Source organism: Ochotona curzoniae, unplaced genomic scaffold (assembly GCF_017591425.1).
Source record: "Ochotona curzoniae isolate NIBS_2020 unplaced genomic scaffold, NIBS_Ocur_1.0 contig_1014, whole genome shotgun sequence".
NCBI lineage: Eukaryota > Metazoa > Chordata > Mammalia > Lagomorpha > Ochotonidae > Ochotona > Ochotona curzoniae.
In genome coordinates, this window is record NW_024464920.1 from 50888529 (window position 1) to 50913843 (window position 25315).

The window sequence follows — 25315 nt, forward strand, 5'->3', positions numbered from 1 at the left end:
CCCGCTCCCTGCTTCTCCCCTACTGTATTTAAATTCTAAACCCCATCCGGGCCCCCTGGCCTCGCAGCCAGCTCTTCCATCCCACACTGTGGGGGGACTGAGCCATGGGGGCCTCGCTGGGCTGCCAGCTGGCCCTGTGCCAGCCTCCCGCGAGCGGCATGGGGGGCCCTGAGCAGGGAGGGTCCTGTTCAGACTTGCAGGCGGCAGCAAGGAGGGCTCTGGGAAGAGGCGACAGCTGGTGGGGCTGGAAAACCTGAATCAGGGCCAAATCAGCCCAGAGAACAGCCCTTGGCAAGTCTCGGCTAATCGTCCCCTCCGCGGGGTGCCTTGGCCCCCCGTCCCCATGTGTGAGGGGCACGGCTCGGCAGCTGTGTCCCCCGCTAGGCTGACCTGGCAGCACAGCTCTGGGGGTGCCCCTGTGGGTCCCCACTGTGAGCTCCTGACTCAGCCCTGCGGCTGTGTGGGTGCAGGGCGAGAAGGGGGCACCTTTGTGGCAAGAGTGTCTCCTTTTCTTCCGGAATTTCTATGTGAGGGCTCCTCAGGTAGTCCCTGGAAAACGCGTGCTATGGAAGAGCTGGGTGGCATCTTGGGCACCGGGAGAAGCTTGTCTTGACACTCCACTTGGCTGTGCCCTCTGGGAAGGGCACTGCTATTTCCGGCTTGCGAGCAGGCAGGACTCAGTCTCGGTGCGATCTGCCCCGCGGCTGGGCAGTCCCCAAGCACCCTGCCTGCCTGGCCCCATCTGCCCCCCGGCTGGGCAGTCCCTAAGCACCCTGCCTGCCTGGCCCCATCTGCCCCCCGGCTGGGCAGTCCCTAAGCACCCTGCCTGCCTGGCCCCATCTGCCCCCCGGCTGGGCAGTCCCTAAGCACCCTGCCTGCCTGGCCCCATCTGCCCCCCGGCTGGGCAGTCCCTAAGCACCCTGCCGTGCTCCGTGCTCCGCTCCCTGAGTCTCTTTGGTATTTTATGAAAACGAGACCAGACTGTTCCCGGCTGGTTTTTTTTTACCCATTTGACAGCATGTTTAGAGACCTTAGGTCAGCACTCTCATGTCATCTGCCAAGAAATGACTGTGTCGGCAAATAGCTCTGTCCAGGAGGGGACTTCAGTCTTGGCAGGCCTCCTGGGTGTCTCCCTGCGTGCCTGCTGACCACACCCTCGCTCCATGCTGGGGAGCGCTGACCCTGCGTGTAGCCCAATCCCAGCTTCTCACTTTCTAGAACCATCGCCAGGCACCCAGAGCCTGCCTGTCCCTCCTTCAGCTATGCGGCAGCCAGCCCTGCCTACTGGCTGGGGTTTGCAAAGTAGATGCCTTTTCCCTGGAATTTTCCAGAACCTCCCAGAACATTGAGGCCCTTCCTCAGGTTCTTCCTCCCTGCATCCCTCGCACTCCCTGGTCAGGAGGGAGGTGGCATTGGTCAGAGAAAGGCTCCCTCGTGTGTGCTGTGTGTGGAGAAGATCAGGGGTCCAGGGCCAGCGGAGGCTGTGCCCTGTGGAGGCAGCACAGGACCCCAGCACCTGGGACTGTCTGGGCCCCAGGCTGCACATGGCACAGTGGGCCTGCCTTGTGCTAATAAAGCTTTATTTACAATGATGGGCCATGGGCAGTGGGCAGGTGGGTGGCCTGGGGCCTTTTCAGGAAACAGCTACCAGTGGCATCCCTTCTGTGATTCGAGGCTGGTGTGTATGTGAGATGCAGCAGCAGGCTCATCCCTCGGTCACAGTGTCCTGTGGACCCCACGCAGGACAGTGTCCAGGCGAGACAGGAGACCACTGTGCGGTGACCTCACCCTTTTTGGGGTGACGGCTGAAGGGCATCGCCAAGGAGGTAGTGCTCAGATGGGCGAGGGGGATGAGTGGCTTCAGAGGCGTGTCCTTGAGTAGCCAGCCAGGGGCTGCACCGAGGGGACACCCTTAGCGCCCTGGCCGGGAGACAGGCCTGGGTGGAGGACACGCATGAGCGGGCAACACGTGTGGATTTGGTGTGTGAGGGATGGAGGCGGGGGGGTTGACGGAGCAAGAAGAGGCAGGTGACGTACAGGCAGAGTGTGCTGGGTGCGGCAGCCGCTCTCCAGGCTGCGCTGGCCTGTGGGAGGGCCGCAGTGTCCGCCTGGCCCGGGAGGAGCGGGCCGGGAGGTTTTCCCCACAGCCTCACAGTGCTGTCTCTGTCTTCCCGCTGTAGATATCAATGAGTGCTTAAGTATCAGCGCCCCGTGCCCCGTGGGGCAGACGTGCATCAACACCGAGGGTTCCTACACGTGCCAGAAGAACGTGCCCAACTGTGGCCGCGGCTACCACCTCAACGAGGAGGGCACGCGATGTATCGGTTGGTATTCCGCCAGAGAACAATCTGAGAGCGACTCTTCTGCTCTTAGTACAGGCACATACATGCATGAAGACACATTTGTGATGTGTGCACACGCAGATGCAGAGTGTAAGCGTGTGTGCACACACGGCAAACATGTGGATGATCACATACATGTATGCACACATGAACACACGCACTTTCATATGCATACATGCAGCCCTCCGGAGGAGGAGATCTGGTCCCACAGTGAAGCTGTCCCCTCGTGTCCCTCCAGCCCATTGCCAGTACCCGGCCACAGGCCTTCCCTGCCTGGCTGGACCAGTGCAGCAGCAACCCACCCCATCAGCTGCTTCCTCCTATGCTCCACCCCACCATGATCCCATGAGCCCATCTCCATGGCTGTCGGCATCACCTTAAGCTGCCTGAAAAAGGAGCTGCCCTGGCCACAGCAGGTGTCCCTGAGGGTGGGGCTACAGCTGGGTGGTGTCCCTGGGTGGACCTAGCCCTTAGCAGGTGCTCTGAGCAGCAGGAGGAGGGGGGCTGCTTTGCCAGCCCTACCCTGATGCTCTTCAACCTCTCTCCCTCGGCAAGATGTGGACGAGTGCTCACCACCCTCGGAGCCCTGCGGCCAGGGGCACCGCTGCATCAACTCCCCCGGCAGCTTCCGCTGCGAGTGCAAGCCCGGCTACTACTTTGACGGCATCAGCAGGACGTGTGTGGGTATGTGGTGGTGGTCCCCGGGATCCAGCTGTGTGGGTGTGTGGTGGTGGTCCCCGGGATCCGGCCGCGTGGGTATGTGATGGTGGTCCCCGGGATCCGGCTGTGTGGGTGTGTGGTGGTGGTCCTCTGGGATCCAGCTGAGTGGCTCCAAGCCACCGGAGTGACCTGGTCTGATGCTTGTCTGAGTCCCTGGTGTGGGCTCCCAGAGAGAAGACCCAAATTAGAGACCCCTGCCCTAGCTGCCAAGCCCCACAGCCCCTGGTGGAGCAGTTGTGCATGTCCCAGGGCCTCCCACGTTCATGAGACCTGGACCAGGTCTGCAAACACCAGAAGTGGGAGCCATTTCCCCAGGATTCGCAGTGGCCTGTGGAGACAAAGGGTCAGGACATGTTGTGACCCAGGCTGGCTGGGAATGGGCTTGGATGCTGATGTTCAGAGGATGCTTGGGCAGGCAGCACCTGCTTCCCCACCCCACACTGCCCGTTTGCCACATCTCGGTGGACCCTTCTCGTAACACTCCCCAGACGCTGGAACGGTGGACAGGCATGCCGGCAATGACTCAGGCTGAGGCTGCAGGAGGCAGGGAGGCGGGCGGATGTGGCGTCACCAGGGGTCACCTGTCCCTGAGCTGCCTGTTCCCCCTGCAGATATCAATGAGTGCCAGCGCTACCCTGGGCGCCTGTGTGGTCACAAGTGTGAGAACACGCCGGGCTCCTACCTCTGCAGCTGCTCTGCGGGCTTCCGGCTCTCTGTGGATGGCCGCTCGTGCGAAGGTGAGGGGCCCTGTCCGCCACGGTCTCAGCAGGTGGGGGGTTTTGTAGGAGCACAGCTGCTCACCCTGGGAGTGAGGGGCTTGGGAAGACGGCTGGGAGCCTGTGACTTGAAGCTGTCTGACCCCATCATCCGTGGCTCTGGGGACTCTGCTCTCCGTCTGTCCAAAGTCCATGGAGGGAGTGATGGATAGACAGGTCACAGGGAGCGTGGTTGGTGACAGGGTTGCTGTGGCCAGTTTGTTCCAGGGCAGACAGGCGCCCCATATTGGAGTCCCTTGGTTCGTTCTCAGCCCTGATTGTAACTTCCTGTGGAGCTGCGGCCTCAGAGGAGGAAGACCATGGCCCAGAGCCTGGGCTCCTGGAGTTCTGGGCTCCTGGCGTCAGCCTGGCTCAGTCCCAGCTGCTGTGAGCATTTGAGGGGCTGAACCAACAGATGGAAGATCTCTCTGTATGTCTGTCAAATGAAATGGGAATAAATTACTAAAACACTTGTTAGTGGGCAGCGTTGTGGACACAGAACCAGGGCCTGGCTAGCTTTGCCACCTTACCAGGCACCTGCCTGGCTTGTGGGACAAGATCTCAGTCCATGTGTCAGGAGGTAGGTCTGGGACATGGGGAGACGCTGTACTGGGCGATGGCAAGCAGGTGATGCACAGGGCAAGAGGCTAGTGGATGCCTGCGGTTGCCTGCTAAGAACCAGCAGTAGATACGTAATGTGGGAAGGCACACCAGGCCAGGGCTTGGCCGACTCCCTCTGAGCGCTGCTGAGCCACTGGGTGGCCCCCTCTGTCGCACCTCCTCCATTCTGCTGCCACAGCGCTAAAGCAACCAGGCACCTGGGGATGAGAGTAAGCACGGCCTTGCTCCAATGGCGAGCCAGGTCCAGCGGGCAGCTGTAGGTTGCTGGCTTCTGCTGCAGACAAGGGCACAGCTGAACCACAGCTCCGAGCTGCTGTAGGTTCTTGTGAGCTCCCAGTACTGGAGCACCCAGAGCGTCCTCCCCCGTGCCGGGTCCCTGTGCCACCTGTCACCCGCAGGGGAAGATGGGATAGGACTGACTGGTACCCAACACAGGGATGGCAGCCTGAAGCTCATAGGGGCAGGAACAGAGACCCCGGGTCCATCAGCCACAAGGGGTGGGTGGAGTTGGGGTCCCACCTGTGTGGATGAGCTTGAGGGAGGTGGAGGTGGAGGGTGGCTGCCTCTGCCAGCACCCCATGTGAGCGGCACTGTGTGACGTGGCTCTGCCTCCCTTCCTTCCCCTCTCAGATGTAAATGAATGCAGCAGCAGCCCCTGCAGCCAGGAGTGTGCCAACGTCTACGGCTCCTACCAGTGCTACTGCCGCCGGGGCTACCAGCTCAGCGACGTGGACGGCGTCACCTGTGAAGGTGGGGCTGCCTGCCTTGCCATCCCCTGGCAGGTGGGCGGGCTGTACGCTGCGGGGTCCACCCGGCCAGCCTGCCATCTGCCCTAAGTGAGGCTGGCGGCCGTGCGGGCTTGCCCGGCAGCCAAGGTTTGCTTATCCGCTTCAACCATGATAGAAAGTGAGGTTGTTGGGGAGTAGGCCTTGAACCCCTGCGATTCTCTCCTGCACCTGTGAGTGCGATGGCCATTGAGTGGACTGGCAGTTGGAGCCTCTAGACTGGCATGGGATTGGGAAGCGAGGAGAGCTCCAGGGCTCTCCGCACCCTGACGCCAGGCTCTCCCTGTGTGGGTGCGGCTGCTGACGTTGCCGCCTAGGTATTTTACGTCACCTCCCCGTCATTCTTTGCCGGGGGTCAGCTCTGGGCCCCCGTGTCCCTGCTGGCTGCTGCGGAGGCTGAGGTGGCTTTGTCCTCGCAGACATTGATGAATGCGCCCTGCCCACCGGGGGCCACATCTGCTCTTACCGCTGCATCAACACCCCTGGAAGCTTCCAGTGCAGCTGCCCCTCCACCGGCTACAGGCTGGCCCCCAACGGCCGCAACTGCCAAGGTACGTGAGCACCCTGGCCTCGCAATATGGGCTGTGGCCAGGTGGGCTAGGCGCTGGGGCTGCCCGACCCGGCCGTCACATGCCCCACATATCACATGTGGGATTTGCTTGGGTTAGGGTGTGTCCACGCCATCCAAGGCATGTCCACCCATCCTTGAGGGTCGTTCAGGCCCTCCTGTTTGCCCTCAGTAGCCCTAACTCAGAGACTGGAATAGGGATGCCAGCTTCTAGGAAGGTACCCGGGGGCACAGTATCAGAATGACTGTGTCCTTTAGCCTAATGCTTGCTGGTTCAGCCGTCCAGCCTTCTCTGGGGGCAGTGAGCATGTGGCCGAGGCCTCTGTCCCTGGGTGCCGGTCACTATCCCATCGAGAGCTTTCCTGTGTCCCATGGGCCTCCATGTGGGGTCAGTGTGACTGAGAGTCCACTGGGGCTGGAGCTGCCCCAGCATGGGTTGGATGCTGTGGGGAGGGGCTGTCACACCCCAGATGGCCTCTGCCTGCATTTCCAAGACCCTTGGGGTCCCTGTGCCAGTGAGGCGTGCTTGGTGGGTTTGAGTGGATGATGATGTCGGGGTGAACATGCTGGCTCCCGCCTGGAACTGCCCCAGCTCTGTGCAGCCCCTTCCTCAGGAGCTGCTCCCTTCCCTGGGAGGGGTCCGCCCAGCCCCTCTGCAGGCCCTGGTGGGAGGGGTCCGTCCAGCCCCTCTGCAGGCCCTTGTTGGAAGTGCCTCAATGTCCCATGTCTGCCATAGCAGGTGACTTTCGTCCCTGTGGCCTGGGGCTTCCCTGGGCCCCTCGGCAGGAGTCCCCAGCCTGGTTCTGCTAGGGCTTGGACAGCCTCTGGTCTCAGGGTGAGGTGTGGTGTCCCGTTAAGACTGGCCTCCTTGTCTGTAACATGCAGGGGTGGGTTAGGAGCCTCTGCCTGCCTGCTCCCAGCATGTCAGGGGTCCCATGGGGTAAGCAGGGCCCAGAGCTGCAGGGCAGTGTTGAGTGGAGCCTGACGCTGGGCTCAAAGCTCAGCTTTGCCACTTGCCCAGCCTGTGACCCCGGAGCACCCTTGGCCCCCTTTAGTGGAGGGGGGCACTCAGGGCTATCCCACCTAACTGCTCCTGGGGCCCATCCTGGCATGCTGGCCTCACCCTGGCCCTGCTCAGCCCAGGGGTCCTGTAGAACGGAGTGGAACTGGGAACAGGCCCAGGGGGCAGAGGGGTCAAGGGCCATGCGGGACGCCAGCCCAGGGCCAAGGGCCGTGTGAGATGCGGGGCCAAGGGGCCGTGTGGGACGCTGGTCCAGGGCCAAGGGCCATGTGGGATGCCAGCCCAGGGCCAAGGGCCGTGTGGGACGCGGGGCCAAGGGGCCGTGTGGGACGCTTGCACTCTGTAGCACAGCATGTGGCTGCAGAGCTGGTTGTCTGCTTCCAGTCTGGCCTCCTGCTAACACACCCGGGGAGCCAGCAGCCATGACTCTCAGGGCGTTGGGTGCCTGCTGCTTTGGGGTGGGAGACCCAGATGGAGCTCTTGGCTCCTGCTTCTCGTGCCTGGCCCAGCCTGGGCTGTCTCAGGCACTTGGAATGAACAAGCAGATGGGAGAGCTTGCTGTCTCTCCCTTGCTCTGCCAAATAAAATGTTTAAAGCGTAGGTATCCCGTAAGCAGAGGGGCTGGCGGTGGCCTCGCAGAGCCGGGCCGTGGGGGCTGGCGAGGTGCTGGGCCTGTGCAGCCTTGACCTCAGCCCTCTGTCCTCTCACAGACATTGACGAGTGTGTGACCGGCATCCATAACTGCTCCGTCAACGAGACTTGCTTCAACATCCAGGGCGGCTTCCGCTGCCTGGCCTTCGAGTGCCCTGAGAACTACCGGCGCTCCGCAGACACGTGAGTCCTCGCCCGCGCCTCTTGCACTGCGCCGTCATCTCTGTCGTCTGCGGGTGCTGGCCTGCCTGGGGGCCTGGCTGGGTCCCGGGTTGTGACAGCAGGGGCCCTGGTGCAGGGCTGGGGGAAGCAGAGGACCAGCTCATCCATGGCAGAAGCACCTGCTTCTCTCTGTGCCCTCATTTGGGGCAGTGCAGGCATGTATCACTCCGAGTCCCTCGCTGCCAGGCCTTTGGGCGTGAGGGTCCCAGGGGCCTGTGGGCCAGACTTCTAACCGGTGTGTCTGCAAAGGGCTTGATGCTTCCTAAGCCTGAGCTGGGTGGGAGGGGCCGTTGGTCTTGGGTTTCTAGGGTGGCTCATATCAGGCAAGCCCTGCCCCCTCCCTCCGGTTGGCACCTGCTGGGGACCCCCTGCCAGTGCTGGAGAAGGGCATTGCTTGTAGGGCAGCTGTGCACTCCCAGCCTTGGGTAGGGCCTGTGCATCTCAAGGGTTTCCCTGTTCTCTGTGGATACTTGAGGCTTCCAATGTTGTAGGCAGGCATGGCCTCGTTTTCCATAAAGCCAGGGTTCAGACCTGGTGGGGCACAAACATCCGTGCCAGTATTGTTCAGCTGGAGGGAAGGTGAGCTTTGGGGGATCTGAGCGAGGCAGTGGAGAAACAGGAGGATGAGCACTGAACTTGGATGTGTGAGCCTGTCCTGGGCCCTTCTGGGCGCCGGTGGCCTCGGATGGTCTGCTTGTGTCCTTACCGTGTTGGGGATCCCAGCCCGGGCCAGCAGTGGGAGCAGTCCTCGGCCAGCCTGTGTGTCTGCCCCGGGACATGCAGAGGGAGAAGCCCCGAGCTGCAGCCCGTGTTGCCTACCTCTCGGGGGAGGACTGGGCTCGGAGCAGGAGCGAGGTTCTGGGCCGTCACTGTCCATGCACGAGATTGGCTTGTGTTGGGGCGTCTAGACCAGCCAGAGCCCACTGTGGAAGTAGGGGGCCGGGTCTGACTGCTCCATCCCAGTCAAGTGGGGGAATTGGAGGTTGCTCTGGAACCAGAGAGAGCTGTGGTGACAAGTCACTCGCGAGCGGATCCGTTTTGTGCCGAGTCAAGAATTGGTGTGGGTGGGACGCAGGCCAGGAGGGTTCACCTTCTCAGCCTGCTGACGACCGGGAACCCCCAAAAGACTCGCTGTCTGACCTTGGGAGGCGACTTGCACCCCGCTGAGGGCCAACCGTCCCTTCTGCGCCTTCCTTGGATGGCTGGTCCACTCTCTCTCGGGGTCTCTGCCTTCGCCCTCTCCCCACCTGGCTTCCTTCCGGGTATGGTCTCGGGTGGCTGAGGGGGTAACCGGAGCATGGCCACCGTGCCCCCCGGCCCCTCCCCACAGCAGGCCTTTGGCAGGACTTGGAATGTCCTCTGCTCCCTCCAATGGGACTGACCTCTGATGATGCGCCGTCTCAACCCAGAGCGTGGCTGGGTGTCCTTGGGTGAAGCCGGGGTGGGGTCCGAGGCGCAGGACCCTCCTCCAAGGCTGCCTGGCCGTGGCAGGTTCCTGGGCTTGTCTTCCGAAGGCTGAGCATGTGCAAAACACCAGGCGTGCCAAGCAGGACAGCTGCGCCCTGGCACCGTGCGTCTCTGGTGTGATGTCAGGACGTGGGTATCACGGTCACGCATGAACTCAGCATTGGGCTGCACTGTTGTCCCACCTGTGGCTTGGCCTAGGACGTGCGGCATTCTGTGGGGGACGCGTCTGTGGTGCTGGCGCCTGGCAGGGTGAGGGCTCTGTGCTAGGGTTGATAGCAGCAGCCAAGCTCAGGTCCAGCCACACTGGCCGGCTGGTCCCATGTGATGGGCAGTTAGGATTTCCTGGCCATTGGGTGCGTGTACAGCAGGGCAGTCGGGTCTCTGAGGTCCAGGGTCAGTGATCCTTTAGTGAGCACGTGTTCGGTGTTAAGAGAAGGCCCTGAGTCGCAAAGGCACTGGCTAGCACAGCCCAGAAACACCTTGCATTAAGAAGGGTCCTGGGACCCCTGGTGGGTGACTGGGGTGTGGGGGTGAAGTCACCAGGGAGCAGGAATCGTCCGGCTGTCCATGTGCAATGGTGGCGGGAGCCACGCCAGCACATTTTCTGCATGAGAGAGACCCCAGCGCCCCCTGCTGGCCAGGCCATTTCTGTAGCTGCTGAGGCGAGCATGCCTGCATGCATTTCTCTGTGTGTCTGCTCATGTACGTTTGTGTGTGGAAGGGCTTGGAAGTGAGACAGCAGACTCTACACCCAGGCCATGGGGTGGGTCAGCCTGGGGCCTGTGTCTTCCCGTGGAGAGCGAGCGAGAGGAAAGCCCCCGCGCACACCCAGGCCGCCCCACTAGTGACCCTGCCTCCCCGTGGCCCTCCTCAGTGCCAATCTCTCAGGGGTCAGGGCTGTCTCTCTCTCGTGGCCTGTCCCACACCTCCTTTCTGGCCTGACTCCCTTCTCGGCTCCTCCCACCCCTCTCATGCCAGGGGTTCATTGTCCAGGCTGCACTTTGTAAGCCCTCGGAGGGGTGGACAGTTGGCAGCGTGGAGGGCTCCTGTTCTCTCAGTCCTGACCAGCACCCTGTAAATGGGTGACCCCACTGCCGGCAGGTGCCAGAGGTGAGGCAGACTCTGTGACATGGGATAAGGATGTGTAATTGCTGAAAGGGGAACGCAACAGGAGAGCGGGGCCTGGGGCGTCTCAGATTAGGAAATCCGAGCTCAGGCAAGGTGGCAGAGTGGACTGTGATGTGCCAAGCTCTCCAGAGCTGTGCTTCTGAGGGGACGGGCTGGGGGTCAAGGGGGCGAGAGATGGTCCCTGGCGCCACCCTGTCACCAGCAGTTAGAGCCCGTCTCCATCTTCTTCTTTTAAAAGATCCATTTTTACTGGAAAGGCACATTTACAGAGAGCAAGATTTTCCATCTGCTGGTCCACTCCTCAAAAGGCCGCAATTGCCAAAACTGAGCTGATCCAAAGTCAGGAGCCAGGAGCTTCTTTTGGGTTTCCCACACAGGTGCAGGGTTCAAATCCTTTGGGCCGTCTTCTACTGACTCCTCGGGTCACAAGCAGGGAGCTGGATGGGAAGTGGAGCAGCTGGGACAGGAACCGATAACCACATGGTATCCCGGCGCTTGTGGGGGAGAGGATTAGCCAATTGAGCTATCACACCAATCCCAGTCTGTCTCCATCTTGTCATAGGAAGTTGGAACTTTGCCCTGTCCTGCCACGGGCAGTTAGAACCTGGAGCTGTCACAGGACATTCGTCCTTGTCCCCATTTAGCACCTGTCCCTCCCTCCCTCGAGGGCAGTGGAATGTGCCCCTGTTCTGTCACAGGACCTGAAATTGCATCTCTACCCCCATCTTAGGAAGGCAGACTATTTCCTCTGCTGGTCCCAGGAAGTTGGAGTCTGTCGCCCTATCTATTCTGAGCCCTGAGCCTGCCCTTGTGGCTGCCAAGAGGGACATGGGTCTGGAGCCGGGACCGAGGGGTGGGGACTAGGGTCTGGCTGGAACCTGGCTCCCGCACAGCCCCGTGTCCACACCTTGGGCTCCCCAGCTGCAAAATGCCACTGTAGCTCCCGTCCAAAGAGGGCTGTTGTGACCCCAGTGGATGGTGTGTGGCAGGGAACAGAAGCGACAGCAGCCTATAACTCCAGGGGTCGCTTCCAGGGACCTCCCAGGAGCCCCATGCACCCCTGGCGCCATCTGGGCAAAGGGTCCCTGGAGCACACGCCGAGGGCCAGGCGTGCCTGCTCAGTGTGTCTGGGGTGGACGCTGCTGTGAGATAGGGCACACCCTCCCCTCGTCCCTCCCTCCCCCAGCCAGCCCCCAGCGCCTCTGAGGGTGCTGCGCCTGGAGGTCCCAGGCACCTCCCCTAGGTGAGTCAGGGCGCTCTTGACGCTGGCCGAGCAGGCCCCGTGCTGTGGCGGCCCCGCTTCTGCATCCGCTAACCCTGTCCTTGTCTCTCTGTCCACTTTTCTTGCAGCCGCTGCGAGCGCTTGCCTTGCCATGAGAACCAGGAGTGCGTCCAGCTGCCTCTGCGCATAACCTACTACCACCTCTCTTTCCCCACCAACATCCAAGTGCCCGCGGTGGTTTTCCGCATGGGCCCCTCCAGCGCCGTGCCCGGGGACAGCATGCAGCTGGCCATCACCGGCGGCAACGAGGAGGGCTTTTTCACCACCCGCAAGGTGAGCCACCACAGCGGGGTGGTGGCCCTCACCAAGCCGGTGCCCGAGCCCCGGGACTTGCTCCTCACGGTCAAGATGGATCTCTATCGCCACGGCGCCGTCAGCTCCTTTGTGGCCAAGCTTTTCATCTTTGTATCAGCAGAGCTCTGAGCGCTTGCTTCAGCCGGGGGCGGGGGCGGGTGGGTGGGGCTCCCTCTGGTTGCTTTTCTAACGCTCCTTGGGAATGTGAATAAAGTCTCCGCAGCCACCCCACCCGCCCTGCGTGCCCTGGTTTTCTTTGGTGTGGCTGTGATCGGGACGAGCTGGGGACCCGGGGCAGGGGGTGTGTGTCCCAGGGCTCCTGGGTGAGCAGCTGGTGAGGCAGGTGAGGGCTGGGCATTGCCTACACGTGCTGTCTTCGTCGAAGGACAGAGGTGTTGGCCCAGGAGGCCCCTGAGACTGCACTGAGCTCAGTCACCCTCTTTTTACAAAGGTGGAAGCTGGGACCCAGAGAAGGGGCGGGGCGCAGCCTTGGTGGGCGGGGCACAGCCTGTGGTGGGCGGGGCACAGCCTGTAGTGGGCGGGGCGCGGCATGTGGTGGGCGGGGCACAGCCTGTAGTGGGCAGGGCGCAGCCTGTGGTGGGCAGGGCGTAGCCTGTGGTGGGCGGGGCACCGCCTGTGGTGGGCGGGGCACAGCCTTGGTGGGCGGGGCGCGGCACGTGGTGGGTGGCCAGGCCAGAGAAGTCAGAGCCAGGCATTGGACAGAGATGCCAACGGCTCTGGCCTGCAATCCGCAGGCAAGATGCTTCATGTGGTTGCCACAGATGGTGGATGGATGGGTGGATAAATGGATAAATGGGTGGACAGTGGGTGGATGGGTGGGTAGGTATGTGGATGGGTGGATGGATGGAAGGATAGATGGATGGGTGGGTGGAAGGATGGATGGGTGGGTGGGTAGATGGATAGATGGGTGGGTGGGTGGATGGAGGATGGAGGGAGAGCAGGACTAGATGAAGGCTGAGTAGGTGGATGGAAGGGTGAATGGATGATAGATAGATGGGGAGTGGGTGATGATGGGAAGGATCGTTGTGTGCCTGGGTGGAAGGAAGGGCAGTGTTCTCAAGGCTCACTTTAAACATCTCCTCTGAGAGCAGCAGAGTACAGCAAGGATTCTGTCCTATTTCGTTACTGTTTGTCATTGCCCAAGTCATACGGGGAGCAGTCTGGCCTTTGTGCACTGGGAGAGCTGAGCCAGGCCCTGGAGGCCGTCCAGCGGGAACAGCAGCCGCCTTGTCTGTGGCACTCCTGGCCCGGCTGGGGGCTGTGCTGAGTGTGGGGAGGGTAGCGCCTGAGCAGCCTCTCTGAGTGTCTCGCCTGAGCAGCCTGAGTGTCCGCCTCTCTGGGCGGTCAGTGCCATGTCAGACTACGCCACGGGGAGCTGCTGTGCAGAGGAACCAGACAGGCAGGTGCCCGCGACTCTTGGGGCCCTTGGCGCACCTGACTGGTGCACCCCTCAGAGCCTCTCGACCCGTCACCCAGATGACTTCAAGGAGTGCCTGGCACCTGGCAGTGGGGGAGAGGGAGGCGGCTGTGAGTGTGAGCCTGGGGGGCTTTGGTTGTGGGAAGGTAGCTGGGTATCCCTTGGCTTAAATGACACACGTACTTTAGCCAAGGGTCTCTGATGCATGGAGCCACCCTCACTTCTGATCCCAGCTGTCTGCCTTTCGTGTCACTGCAAGAGATGAAACTGAGCCAAACCAAACCCAGGAGTCCCAGACTCCATCTGGGTGTCCATGTGGGTGCTAGGGACCCAATGACTTGAGCTGTCTGTCACCTTCTGTCGGCTCCTAGGAAGTGAATTATCAGGAAGCCGGTGTCCAGTGGCACTGGGACTTGAACCCGAGCTGCCCTGTGCGCACCAAGTGCATGTGCTGCTAGGTTTATTTTGGTGCAAAACAATGAGAATCCACAAGTAGTTTTTTTTCCCCATAAGTTTTTTTTTTTTTATGAGCTTTTTGAAGATAACACACATGCGTGTTTCCTTTTGGGGCGCTTACTGGGAGGCAGGCAAGTACTGGGAACAGCCCTGGACCACAAGGAGATCATGGTAGCACAGAGAGGTTGGGTCACTCAGTTGAAGTCCCACAAGCAGCACCTGGTGGGGCCAGCGTTCAAACCCAGGCAGCCTGGTCCGGGGTCTGCCTGCACCCCTGCCCTCTGCTGCATTAGCTGTTCCTGGGATTAGGTTCTAGACCTTCTCACAGAACCCTGGAGGCTGGCCTTTCTAGGGACAGCAGGCGTCATGGCTGAAGGAGGGGATGACATGGGGGGAGGTGCTGTGATGGGCAGGAAGCTGGGAGAGCAGTCGGCAGAGCCAGGGCCCTGGGGTGGCTACCATCGAGTTCTCCAAGCTCGCTGGACCCCAACTGGAAAACACACAGAGCAACAGAAAGGGGAAGAAAAGGCCTGTGGGAAACAGCTATGACACGGCAAGGCGGCAGGCACACCTGCATACAGCCGGCTCAGACCCACCCAAGAGCACACGGGTACCCAGGATGCCCTGCGCAGCGTCGGCCACTGCTTGGGACGCTGGCTTCCTGAATACCGGGGCAAGTGTCAGTTTCAGCCCTGGCTGCTGCTGCTGCTGCTGCTGCTGCTGCTGCTGCTGCTTATCATTATCATTATCATTATTATTATTATTTTGAAAGGCAGAGTTACACAGAATGAGATCTTTCATCTATTCATTCATGCTCCAAATGGCCACAATGGCCGGAATGGAGCTGGTCCAAAGAGAGGAGCCGAGGTCCAGGCACTGGGCCATCCTGCACTGCCTTCTCAGGTACCTCAGCAGGGAGCAGGATTGGAAATGGGGCACATGGGGCCGGAGCCTGCACCCATGTAGGACGTGGGCACAGCAGGCAGCAGCTTTGCCCACGATGGCACTGCGTCCACCCCTGCTCTCAGCATCCTTCTAGCGACTTAGGAAGGGCCACAGAAGGCAGTTCATGTGCTTCAGTTCCTGCCGCCCACAGGGGAGACCTGGGTACAATGTCAGTACCTGGGCTTTGTGGGGGAGAAAAAAGACAGTGTAGGACTTGCAGCAAAAATGACAAGTATTTCAGATATGCAGGACGATCCCACATCCAGAGAAGACGAATCTTGAAACGCAAAGCCTGGAGAAAAGTCTATAAATGCTGGCCCAGGGAAGCTTGCCATAACTTCCTGAAACATTTCAACTTTCGTAGCGCAAGGATGCAGAGTGGTGGGTGGCGACTCGAGTGCTGGGGTCGCTGCCTCTCAGGCTCTCAGCGTTAGCCTGGCCCAGCCGGAGCTGCTGTGGCCATGTGGGGGGTGATCAGGAGGTAGGAGCACTCTCTCTCTCCCTCTCAGATAAATAATTAAGAATTCCTGTGGAGAGACAGAGCTGGTTCATTCTAAACCCTGGCAGATGCCACGGAATGGGCACGTGTCGATCTTGTGTCTCTCGTGGGAGCCAATTTCCCAGGAATCAGGCGGCAACAGTGCCGGGAGAGAAGCGGTTTTTGATGGAATTCTGCCGGCTCAGAACTGGAAGTGAGCGTTATAGTCATTCTGCTAGTACCTTGCCGTCCATGGGTAAGGGCTGGGCAGCAGCCGCAGCAGCCAGGGTGGAGCCAAGCACACAGCCCAGGCACCTGCTGGGAGACTTGTGCCATGGAACATGAATGGCTGCAACCATTCAGGCCAGATCCAAGAGCCAGGGGCTTCTTCCCTGTCTCCCATGTGGGTGCAGGTGCCCAAGCACTTGGCCCATCCTCTGCTGCTTTCCCAGGCACGTCAGCAGGGAGCTGGATGGGAAAGGAGCAGCCAGGACTCGAACCAGCATTCACCTGGAATGCAGGTGTCGTTCGCAGAGGTTTAACTCGCTGAGTCACCATGCTGGCCCCCAAACAGCTTCTCCTTGGGCAAGTCCCAGTGACTGGTCGAGGTACATCTGAAGAGCCCCGGGCTGTGGATTGCTGAGGGTCTGGGGCGTGGGGTCACTCAGGGGATGCAGAAGGGAGTGACCACCTTCTGGTGCGTGTGGGGCAGCTGTGAGCCGCTGGCAGAGTTCTCTTCCGGGGTTCTGGGTGGTGATTACAAAAGCAGGTCCCCCTGACAAATACATCAGGAGTGTCATAGTGACACACACCTTGCACGCTGGGCCTGCAATTCCGTCTGTGGCAGTCGGATGGCTGAAGCTGTGACATGGTCATGAGTGGACTGACCGTGTCCATAGCGTGGATACCCTGGACACAGGGCAGCCCAGACGGGTTGGTGCACAGTTCACAAGGTTGGGAAGTCACACAAGGTGTGAGCTGTTTATTCTGCAGTCTTCCATGTTGTGCCCTGCTGGGATGTGGGCAGCTATAGCTAGGAGTGTGAAGCTGGGTAGCTTTCTCCTATGTTTTACAATGCAGACGATCTAAAACCCCATGCAGTGTGGTACCCACAGCACACACCTGTGCTAAACTTTAGCTTCTTGTTGCCCCACTGTGGCACGGGGATGTGGCTCTGGCTTTGTGCTGGCACTTGAGCCTGCCTGTGAATGCCAACGGGGCATCCCGGCACCCGGCACACACAGGAAGCCACAGACGGGTCCCCTACCCCCGGGGGCAGGGCTGGTCATCTGCTGCTGCTTAGTGCCCATCGGTGCCATGTGCTGTGGCTGCCCGCAGGCCCCGCCAGGAGAAGACGGACACCGTGCGATGCATCAAATCCTGCCGCCCCAACCACGTGGCCTGTGTGCTGGACCCGGTGCACACCATATCCCACACTGTCATCTCGCTGCCCACCTTCCGTGAGTTCACCCAACCTGAAGGTGAGTGCAGATGGTGGGGCGTCCTGCCTGCTGCCGCCGAATGTGCCGGAGCCAGACACCCCCACTGGCCTTCAGCCTGGGGCTCACCCAGGGCATGGCTGTCATGCCAGCAGCCTCGGACATTCAGTCTGTGCCATGCGTTGGGGAGTCTGGGGGCAGGGAGGCCCATGAGGAAGTGACGGCCTCACTGGAGCCCGAGTGAGGGGCTGGCCAGGCTGGGCCAAGGGGTCCGGAGGGAGCACAAGAAGGACCAAGGAGGGACAGCTTGATCTGGGTTGGCCATGAGCAACATGGGAGGCGCTTCCCACCCCAGTTCAGCTGCCTGGCATGCCATGTAGACGGGGCCGTCACAGCCAGGGTGCGGACTCTGTCCAGGGAGCACAGCCCAGATGCCCAGGTGGCAGGGTTCCCCAACCACCCTCTGGTGAAGTCTCATCAGCCCGCCTTCGGAGGAGCCTTCGAAGGCTCAGCAGATGCTGGCCGGGCTACCTGCTTGGGCACAGGGTGGTGGCAGCAGGAAGGGCAGGAGGGGAGCCCCTGGTCCTCTCCCTCCCCCCGCTGCTGAGCTCCCTGAGGCTGGATGCTCACTCCTGTGGGAGGAGTCTCTCGCAGGTGTCTGCTTTGGGTACAGGATGGGCTTTTGTCAAGGCACACACCACTCCTCCCACATGCCCACGACTGCTCTGTGGCTCGGTCCCCTGCAAGGAGCATCGTGGGCCCAGCTCTAGGAGCTGAGTGGGCACGGCCAGCTGCCAGAGCTCCCCAGTGAGCTGGCTCTGCTGCCCACCTGAGGTGATCTGGACCAGGGACCCGCCCTCCCCCACCCCCACACCAGCCCAGCCCACCCCAGGAGCCAGCCCCTTCCCCTGTGCCCCTTCTGCCCAGGCTCTTCCTACAAGCACCGGGACACTCCTGGCTGATCACAAATCCCTTCCCAGCACTGGCCACGTGTTGAACCCTGCAGCCCCCTCCCTCCTTAGCTGCAGATGAGCCCCACAATCTAGAACCTCAGATGAAGGAGGTGAGGACAGCACGTGAACACACACACCATTCACAGCTGCAGCGTCAGTCACCACAGCCTGAAACCAGCTGCAGTGCCCACTGCGCCTCCACCGTTGACCTGCACGACCCCTCCTGCTGCCCCCACAGGAGCCTGGCCCGCTCTGGTGGGCTGCCAGGGGAAGGAATGGCAGCAGCAGCTCTTGGAATTTCCCCGGGCCTTGGTGTGCCCCGACCAAGCGAGGCCGTGTGGGTCTGTGGCTCCTGGGATGCCACCTCCTGAAGGGCCGCACCCTTTAGGTCCCCATGGCCCCTCTGCCCTCCCCCAACGCTGTGCCCTCTTACCTCAGAGATCGTCTTCCTGCGGGCCATTACACCGCTCCACCCTGCCAACCAGGCAGATATAATCTTTGACATCACCGAGGGGAACCTGCGGGACTCCTTCGACATCATCAAGCGCTACATGGACGGCATGACTGTGGGTGAGTGTCCCCGTCAGCTCCCGGGGAACCCCTCTGTGCCCAGAGCCCGGGTCTCCAGCCTGGCCAGCTCCCGGGGAACCCCTCTGTGCCCAGAGCCCGGGTCTCCAGCCTGGCCAGCTCCCGGGGTGGGGGGCGACTTTGGGCCCCAGAGCCCCGGGCACCAGTATGACCGATACCGCCGGCGGGGTGGGCTTTGTGCTAGAGTGATCTTGAGGAGCCTCGGCCCCTCTGTCATTTGCTGGACGGTGTCCTGCCCTGGGCTCCGGAGTGGCCAGATCTAGGTGGCGGCGCGGCCTCCAGGTGGCACTGTTGGCTCTTGGAAGCCAGTCTGCCGTCCGGGCTGACGGTTGGTTGCTCAGTGGCTGCTGCGGCTGGGGAATCGTTAGGCGCCAGTTGCCAAAGCGCCATTTATAGCAGCTTTACAAGCTCTTAAATGGGTGTGCGTGTTGTAAACATCACTGAGTCACGGGGGACTCCACGCCCCCGGCCTCCTCCTCCGCTAGCTGGCAACAGGAATAATGAGTTAATTACAATTAATGGCGCACTCACCCTCGCGGGGACCCCAAAGGGGAGGACACACTTACCCTTGTTGCGGTACTCAGCCTTGGTCTTGCCCACTGTAAAACGCAAGTTTCGATGAAGAGATCCTTTGTGGTCTCCTGTGTGGGCGAGGGCGGATGGGACGAGGGGGCAGGGGTCCAGGAGTTGTCCGGCCTCAATAGGTAGGCATGAGGTTAGCGTCTGACCCTGCTCCACACAAGCCCACCATGGGCCTGCCCTGGTCCCTGGCTATGGGGTAACTCCAGGACTGGGAGCTCCTGGAGTCTGGAATCTTGGACCCTAACTCATTTGCTCGTTCAGGTCTGAGCCCTTCCTGGGCCCTGCTTTTTTTCAGGATGGGCCTGCAGGGGGAGAGATGGCAGCCCCCAAGAACTGTGTTCCATCAGGACATGACAAGTAAGGGGAGGGCGGGAGCCACCGTGAACAGGCAGGGCTGGCTCAAGTTCAGCTCTCTGCTGCATCTGCACCTTCAGCTCCCAGCAGGGTGAGGGCGTGCTGGCTCCCCCATCAGGGCCCTGGGGTGCAGAGGACCACAGAGCAGACCCCAGGTATGAGAGGGCCCATGGACGTGGTCCCCTACAGCGACTTCCCGGGCAATGGAAACTGCACTAGGACCTCGAGGACCACAGGATTCTGTGGTCCTTGGAACTCTGGGCTGGCATCCACGGAGAGGGTGGTCAGGAATTCATCCTGCCTGGATCCCAGCCTTCCTGCCAGGCTTAGCCCTTCCCCTGGCCAGGCTGACCCAGCTGCCGGGGCACCTGACGAGCACATGGTGCCCACGTCATCTCCCAGGTGTGAGACGGGAACCGTGCTTGTCCTGGTGCCGTTGGCCCCACAGCCGCTGCCTGCTGCCCCTCACTCTGCTGGGTTTCACTCCCTGGACTCCCCATCCTGGCAGCCACTCTGGCACGTGGTTCTGGGCCTGGCACACCTGGAAGGGTTTGCCCTGTACTGGGCTCACTTCCTAAAAACAGGAGGTTGCCCCACTGCCCAGGGCACTCAGTGCCTCCCACTTCCCTCCCCGCCCATCCTCTCACTCGCTAGTGCACCTGCCAGTGCTGGGATGTGATGCCTCCTGGGGCAGATGAGAGACGGGAAGTGACCAACCGAAGGCTGCAGAGCCAGGGATGGCTCCTGGCTGGTTTTTAGCCACGTAGTTCTTCCTGCAGGAGATGTTCTAGGTGCAAGTCCTTCCTGTCAGAGGACGGGAACCAGTGTCTGCAGGACACTGACAGCAAGGGATGTGTGCAAGCTCGGCCTGTGTGCTGAGCACCTGCCCAGGGCAGGCTGTGCCCTGGATGGACATCCGGATCAGGAAGGTGTCCTCAGAGGGGCAGGGCTGAGCTGGGACCTCAAGGCTGCGAAGCAACCACAGTTAGGGAGTCTGTGACATGCCAGGGGTTGGTGATGGGTCACCCAGCGGAGGGTGCAGGGCCGGGGGAGGCCAGTGCAGGGCGGGCCTGGAGCCAGCTCCCCCTAGACACCGGGCTGCCCCAGGCTGGCGCCGCCCGTGCCAAGTGGGGTGATGCAAGGCCCCCACCGCCGGCCTCAGGGATTGAGCCCTGGGAGTCGAGAAAAGGGAGGGGAAGGCCTCCCTCTAATGTGGCTTTAAAGACTGGTTCTTAGTGGGGATCAGCGAGAGTCTGCGCAGGGGCTGGGCCGCTGTCTCCGCAAATCCCTCCGCATTCCTCTCGCGCTCGCTGAGCGCCCGGGGCCCCCCGCTGCTGGAGCCTGCCGTGTGCAGCTCGGAGTGCATTCTTAGCCCCACTGGCTGCAGGGCTGCTCCGACAAGGCCTCTTCCAGGTAGTAACTCCTGAGCGATGACTGATGGCAGGCGGGGAGGGGGCACTGGTCGTATGTTACCGGCCTGCGGACGGGACGGATGCCCGCCCCCGCCCCCGTCCCTGGCGCCCCCCAGGCTCCATGCGCTGCCAGGGAGTAGCTGGGATCTGAGCCTCGGGCCCCCTCCGCCCTGCCTGCTCGCCACTGCTTTTTAACTCTCTTCTTTCATCTGTTTATGATGAGGCTCAGCCTTGCCAGGCCTTCTGTTCAAACCTCCCCGAGGCTAAGATGAGGCAGGGGAAGGTGTTTGGGGGAGAGGGGCTGGGAATGGGAACTGTGGGTCCCCGCAGGGCAAATGTGTGAGGCTGCTGTGGTGGCGCAGTCATGGAGGGCTGCTTGGAAGAGGTAGCACATGTGCTGGTTCTCTGTAGCCTCGTGGCAATGAGCGAGATGAGACGCTGCTGGCCGCGGGCAGCGTGGAAAGGGGCAGGGAGCTGCTAGGGCACTGAGCTGGAGCTGGGACTTGGTGACACCCAGAGGGGGCCAACAGAGGCCCACCCCCGGCTGTGGCATCTCCACCCTGCTCTGGCCCTTTCTGTGCAAAGATCCCCATTCTGCTCCTGCGATCCAGAGTGCGTGTCAAATGCTGCATGCAAGCCAGCACCCACTCGGGCGTCACCCACCAGGCCCTGCGCACCTGCTCACTCAGGCAGCTAGGCCAGCGGCCACCAGGGACCTCCTCCCTTCTGCCGGGCCTCCAGGAACCTCACCAAGTTGGGCTGGTTCCCCATGTGTCGTCCAGCCATACATCACCAAGTGGATGAGTTTAGGGAGGAGGGGCAGGGCCCACCCTGGCTAGAAACCGGCTTCATTCCCACCTGCCCCTCGAGGGACACTCAGGCCGCTCCCCCTTCGTGAGGCTGCTGGGCCAGTCCTTGTGTCTGAGATAGTGGGTGCTCCCATTGCTGTCGGGGCGAGACAAGGCAGAGCGGGCGGCCCTCCAGGGGCCGAGGAAGAGGGCGATTGGGAACAAGTACCTTCTATGCTGCCAGCACGCATCTGTGTGACTGCATGACTCGGTGACGACCCCAGGCTTACGACTGCAGACTCGGATCACACCGGATAGCAGCTGGTGACACCTGCCAGAGCCGGGGCTGGGGACTGTCAGGGCAACACAGCCACTGCCTCCTTCTTTTCTTTCCTTTTCTTTTCTTTTCTTTCCTTTCCTTTTCTTTTCCTTTTTTTAAAGAATCATTTACTTTTTTTGGAAAGACAGATGTAGAGAGAGAAGGAGAGACAAAGACCCTCTGCCACTGGTTCACTCCTCATGTGGCCACAACAGTTGCAACTGAGCCGATCAGAAGCCAGGAGTCCCTTCCAGGCCTCCCACATGGGTGCAGAGGCCCAAGTCCACACTCCACACAGAGGGATGGTTGGGCCATCCTCTGCTGCTTTCCCGTGGGAAGTGGCACAGCTGAGACCAGAACTGGCCCTCCAATGGCATGCCAGCACTGCAAACAGTGGCTGTACCTGTTGTGCTGCAGTACCAGCTTCTAGGTATATGGATTCTATAGTGAATAGTCATGTATGATCTATAAATAAGATATTTTATAAGTAAGTTTCATAGGGACCATCATTCTGGCATAATAGGCTAAGCTGGGACCTCTAAGAAACGCTAGCAGTAGACACAGAGCCATGTCTGTCCTGTCTGGGGAAGTGACCTCCACCAGCCACTGCCTGTCTGTCGCTCCAACACTTCCCCCCTGCCACACTCAGCCTTGTCTCCTTCAACCTCAGCAGCCTTGCCCTGTACCCAGCGGACAGCCTGGGCCCCTGTGACCTGTGGGCACCACTGTCACTCCCAGGCGCAGAGGGGGCAAAGGACATGAGGGAGGCCCCAGGGGACCATGGGTGTGCAACTGGATTTGGCACCGTGAGCTCTCTCGACCCTAGTCAGCAGACCCAGCCCAGGGAGGGGCCAGTGCAGGGGCCCCTGTTCCGGCCACCAGGGCCCTTGGGCAGCCCTGGGCTGGTGACAAGCCTGTGTCCTGCCATGGTGGATAAGACAGAGCTGCCGTGACCCCGCCAGAGAGCAGGCGAGTGGAGAAAGAAAGCTGACAGCCCGTGGAGCCTGTTTGCTTAGCGCATGGTCTGGAATTCCACCCCCATGCGAGCATTTTGCTTTTTGAAAGCACAGAAAGCGCGTCACGCCCACACCCTCCCTGACCCGGAAGCTGCAGCCACTGGTGCGGAAAGGAAGGCCTTCCCTGCCCATCCATTGTTGCTGAGCCTTTGCCGTGTGCCGGGCACCAGGGCCTGACGCCTGGATCCCCTGCGTGTTTCCTAGGTCTGTGATTATGCTGTGGCTAGACACAGCAGAGGCCACTCCTTGTGTGTCAGTGGCAAGTTGGAAGTTCTGTGCTGGCTTGAGAAGCACACCTCCTCCAGGAAGGCAGTTCTGGCCCCCAGGCTCCTATTCCTTCTCTCTCAAGTCTGTGAGGCAACACACAGACCCAGGCCAGCTCAGGGCACTTTGCTGCTTTCAATCCTGGCAGCTTCTCTGGGGCAACCGAGTGATGTGCAAAAAGCCTGGGGTGAGAGTGGAGAGGGTGTGTCCCATGGGATTGCCATGGGTGGGAGGGGGCTCCAGGACAGGCATCCCAGGAAAGAACGGGCACCTGCTTCGTTCCTCCCGCAGCCCACACTGGGCACAGTGGGTGAGAGGGAGAAGACCGTCTGCTCCATGCCAGGCCTTTTTGCCGGCTCTTCCTGGTCCTGTCAGGTAGGTGAGAGAAGGACAGGAGTCCCAGACTCCTTGGGGGCTAGAGGCTGGCACTGGCCCCAGACCCCACACTCACAGCCTTGCCCCTGTCTCAGAGATGCTGTCTGCAGAAGGAGTGAATAGCTATCATTGGTCGTCAGAGATGGAAGCAGTGACCATGTGGCGGGGTGGCCTCTCTGGCTCCCGTGAGACCCTGCGATGCCCCAGGCCCCTCCTAGCCGCAGGATTCCCCGCAGGAAGCCGTTCCCCAGCTTCCCACGTGGGTGTGGCCAAGTTCACCTGCAGCACTCCTTCCGCTCTCTCTCCAGGTGTCGTGCGCCAAGTGCGCCCCATCGTGGGCCCGTTTCACGCCGTCCTGAAGCTGGAGATGAACTACGTGGTCGGGGGTGTGGTCTCCCACCGGAACGTGGTCAACGTCCACATCTTCGTTTCTGAGTACTGGTTCTGAGGGGCTGTCTGCGGTGCGGCCAAGGGCATGCCTCCAGGCCGACTCACTGCCACCACCAAGTCTGTTCTGCACCTCCAAGAACTGTCTTAGTGTTATGTATCGGTTTGTAGCGTTAGGCCACTTGTATTAAGCTGAGCCAGATGACCAAGCCCATCTGATGTATTTTGATGTTTAAATAAATAATAAGTTCAGTTGCTCAACTGGTGGAAGGCCTTGTTTTTGTTTGTTTGTTTTCTCTGCCTGGATCAAGAACGTGAAAGCAAAGAGTCCGGGGACCTGTGACGAGAAGGGGTCAGTTGTTCTCCTGCTTGTGTGAACTTCACCCTTTCTGGTCAGATTGTGTAAGCACTCAGGACGCCGAGCCGCGTACAAGCACGGAAATGGATCGCCAATACTTCCAGAAACAGAATGGCAACCTACCCCCCGGCGAGGGGGCACTTGGAAGATAAGCCCCTTGGTGAGGAAAGGTCGTGAGGATCCCGGGCTGCACTCACCCCAGCCAGGCCCCACCCCATTCTGCACCCAGTTTCCCAACCAATGGCTGTGACCCTTGTGGAGTTGGGGTGGGAGCCGTTCAAGGAGGGGGCTCCTTGGCAACTCTGAGTCTTCCCCCAGGAAAGGGACCGAATCTCCCAGTAAGGCCAGCTGGAGGTACCTCCTCCACCCCCATCCGCCCAGGTGAGGCCTGGCTCGTCCACGGAGAAAGCTCCCTGCCCACGCAAGGCTCCTGGCGTGTGAGGTCTTTGCCTGGTTTCTGGGGCTGTGACCAAGCATTGAGGTTGGGGACGCTATGAAAAGTCGTGGCGTGTCCATGGTGGTGTCCCCCGTAGGCACCTGACCCGCCCTAGGAAACAGTGACTCTTGGGCAGGCAGGAAGGACAGCCGTCCACCGGGCCCCTGCTGGACATGGTCTGGGTGGAGCTCTGGGCCCTCACGACTTAGCAGATTCCGCCTGGCAACTCTGGCAGCTGGGTGTGGCTATGCGTCACCCACAGGCCGTGAACTGGGCTTGTCCAACACTCACCACTGTTTAGACAGATGAGGGGGACTCAAATTCAGTTCAGGCGACCCCTCCTGCCTGCATCCCTGTGACAAAGCTGATGCAGACACACTGGATATAGAGCGAGCCGGCATTACTCCCCACAGCTGTCAGGGAGCCAGGAGCGCCCCGGCCCCCCGGGACCGCTTGGACCCCAGGGACCCGGCGTCAGGGAAGCCTCGGGTGAACAGCAAGAAGCTGGACATCCTCGTGCAGCCTGGGGACAAGCCTGCCAGAACCAGGCAGTTCTGAGCCAGGTGCAGGCCAGCAGGTTGGGCAGCTCCTCCTGGCCGGGGCTGGGTGGACCGGAGTGGGTGCTCCTGGGAAAGGGCTTGTCCCTTGCACGCACCTACGTGGGCGAGGAGGAAGTTTCTGGCCTTTGCGGCCATTTGGGGAGTGAATCAGCGGATAGAAGCTCAATCTCTCTGTTGCCCCTTCTCTTTTTAACTCTGCCTTTCCAATAAGAGTAAGTAAATCTTTTTTTAAAAAAAGGAACACAGCCACCAACACAGCAGTGCTACCCACTGCTGAAGCCAGAGCAGGCGCAGCACGCATGCCCAGAGGG

General features: G+C 60.9%; 1 protein-coding gene across 2 annotated transcripts in view; it reads left to right on the forward strand.

Moving 5' to 3' along the window:
- Positions 1-23916, forward strand: part of FBLN1 (fibulin 1) — a 43004-nt gene extending 19088 nt beyond the window's left edge. The window contains exons 9-17 of one of the 2 annotated variants that reach the window (XM_040991571.1): positions 2181-2324; positions 2898-3026; positions 3674-3799; positions 5069-5188; positions 5643-5774; positions 7523-7646; positions 16512-16654; positions 18004-18135; positions 23572-23916. In XM_040991571.1, coding sequence (XP_040847505.1) covers positions 2181-2324; positions 2898-3026; positions 3674-3799; positions 5069-5188; positions 5643-5774; positions 7523-7646; positions 16512-16654; positions 18004-18135; positions 23572-23711 — 1190 coding nt within the window. In that variant the 3' untranslated portion in view covers positions 23712-23916. Of the gene's footprint in view, positions 1-2180; positions 2325-2897; positions 3027-3673; positions 3800-5068; positions 5189-5642; positions 5775-7522; positions 7647-11630; positions 11986-16511; positions 16655-18003; positions 18136-23571 lie in introns of those variants that run through there. The other variant, XM_040991578.1, reaches the window with a different exon arrangement.
- The last annotated feature ends 1399 nt before the right edge of the window (positions 23917-25315 follow it).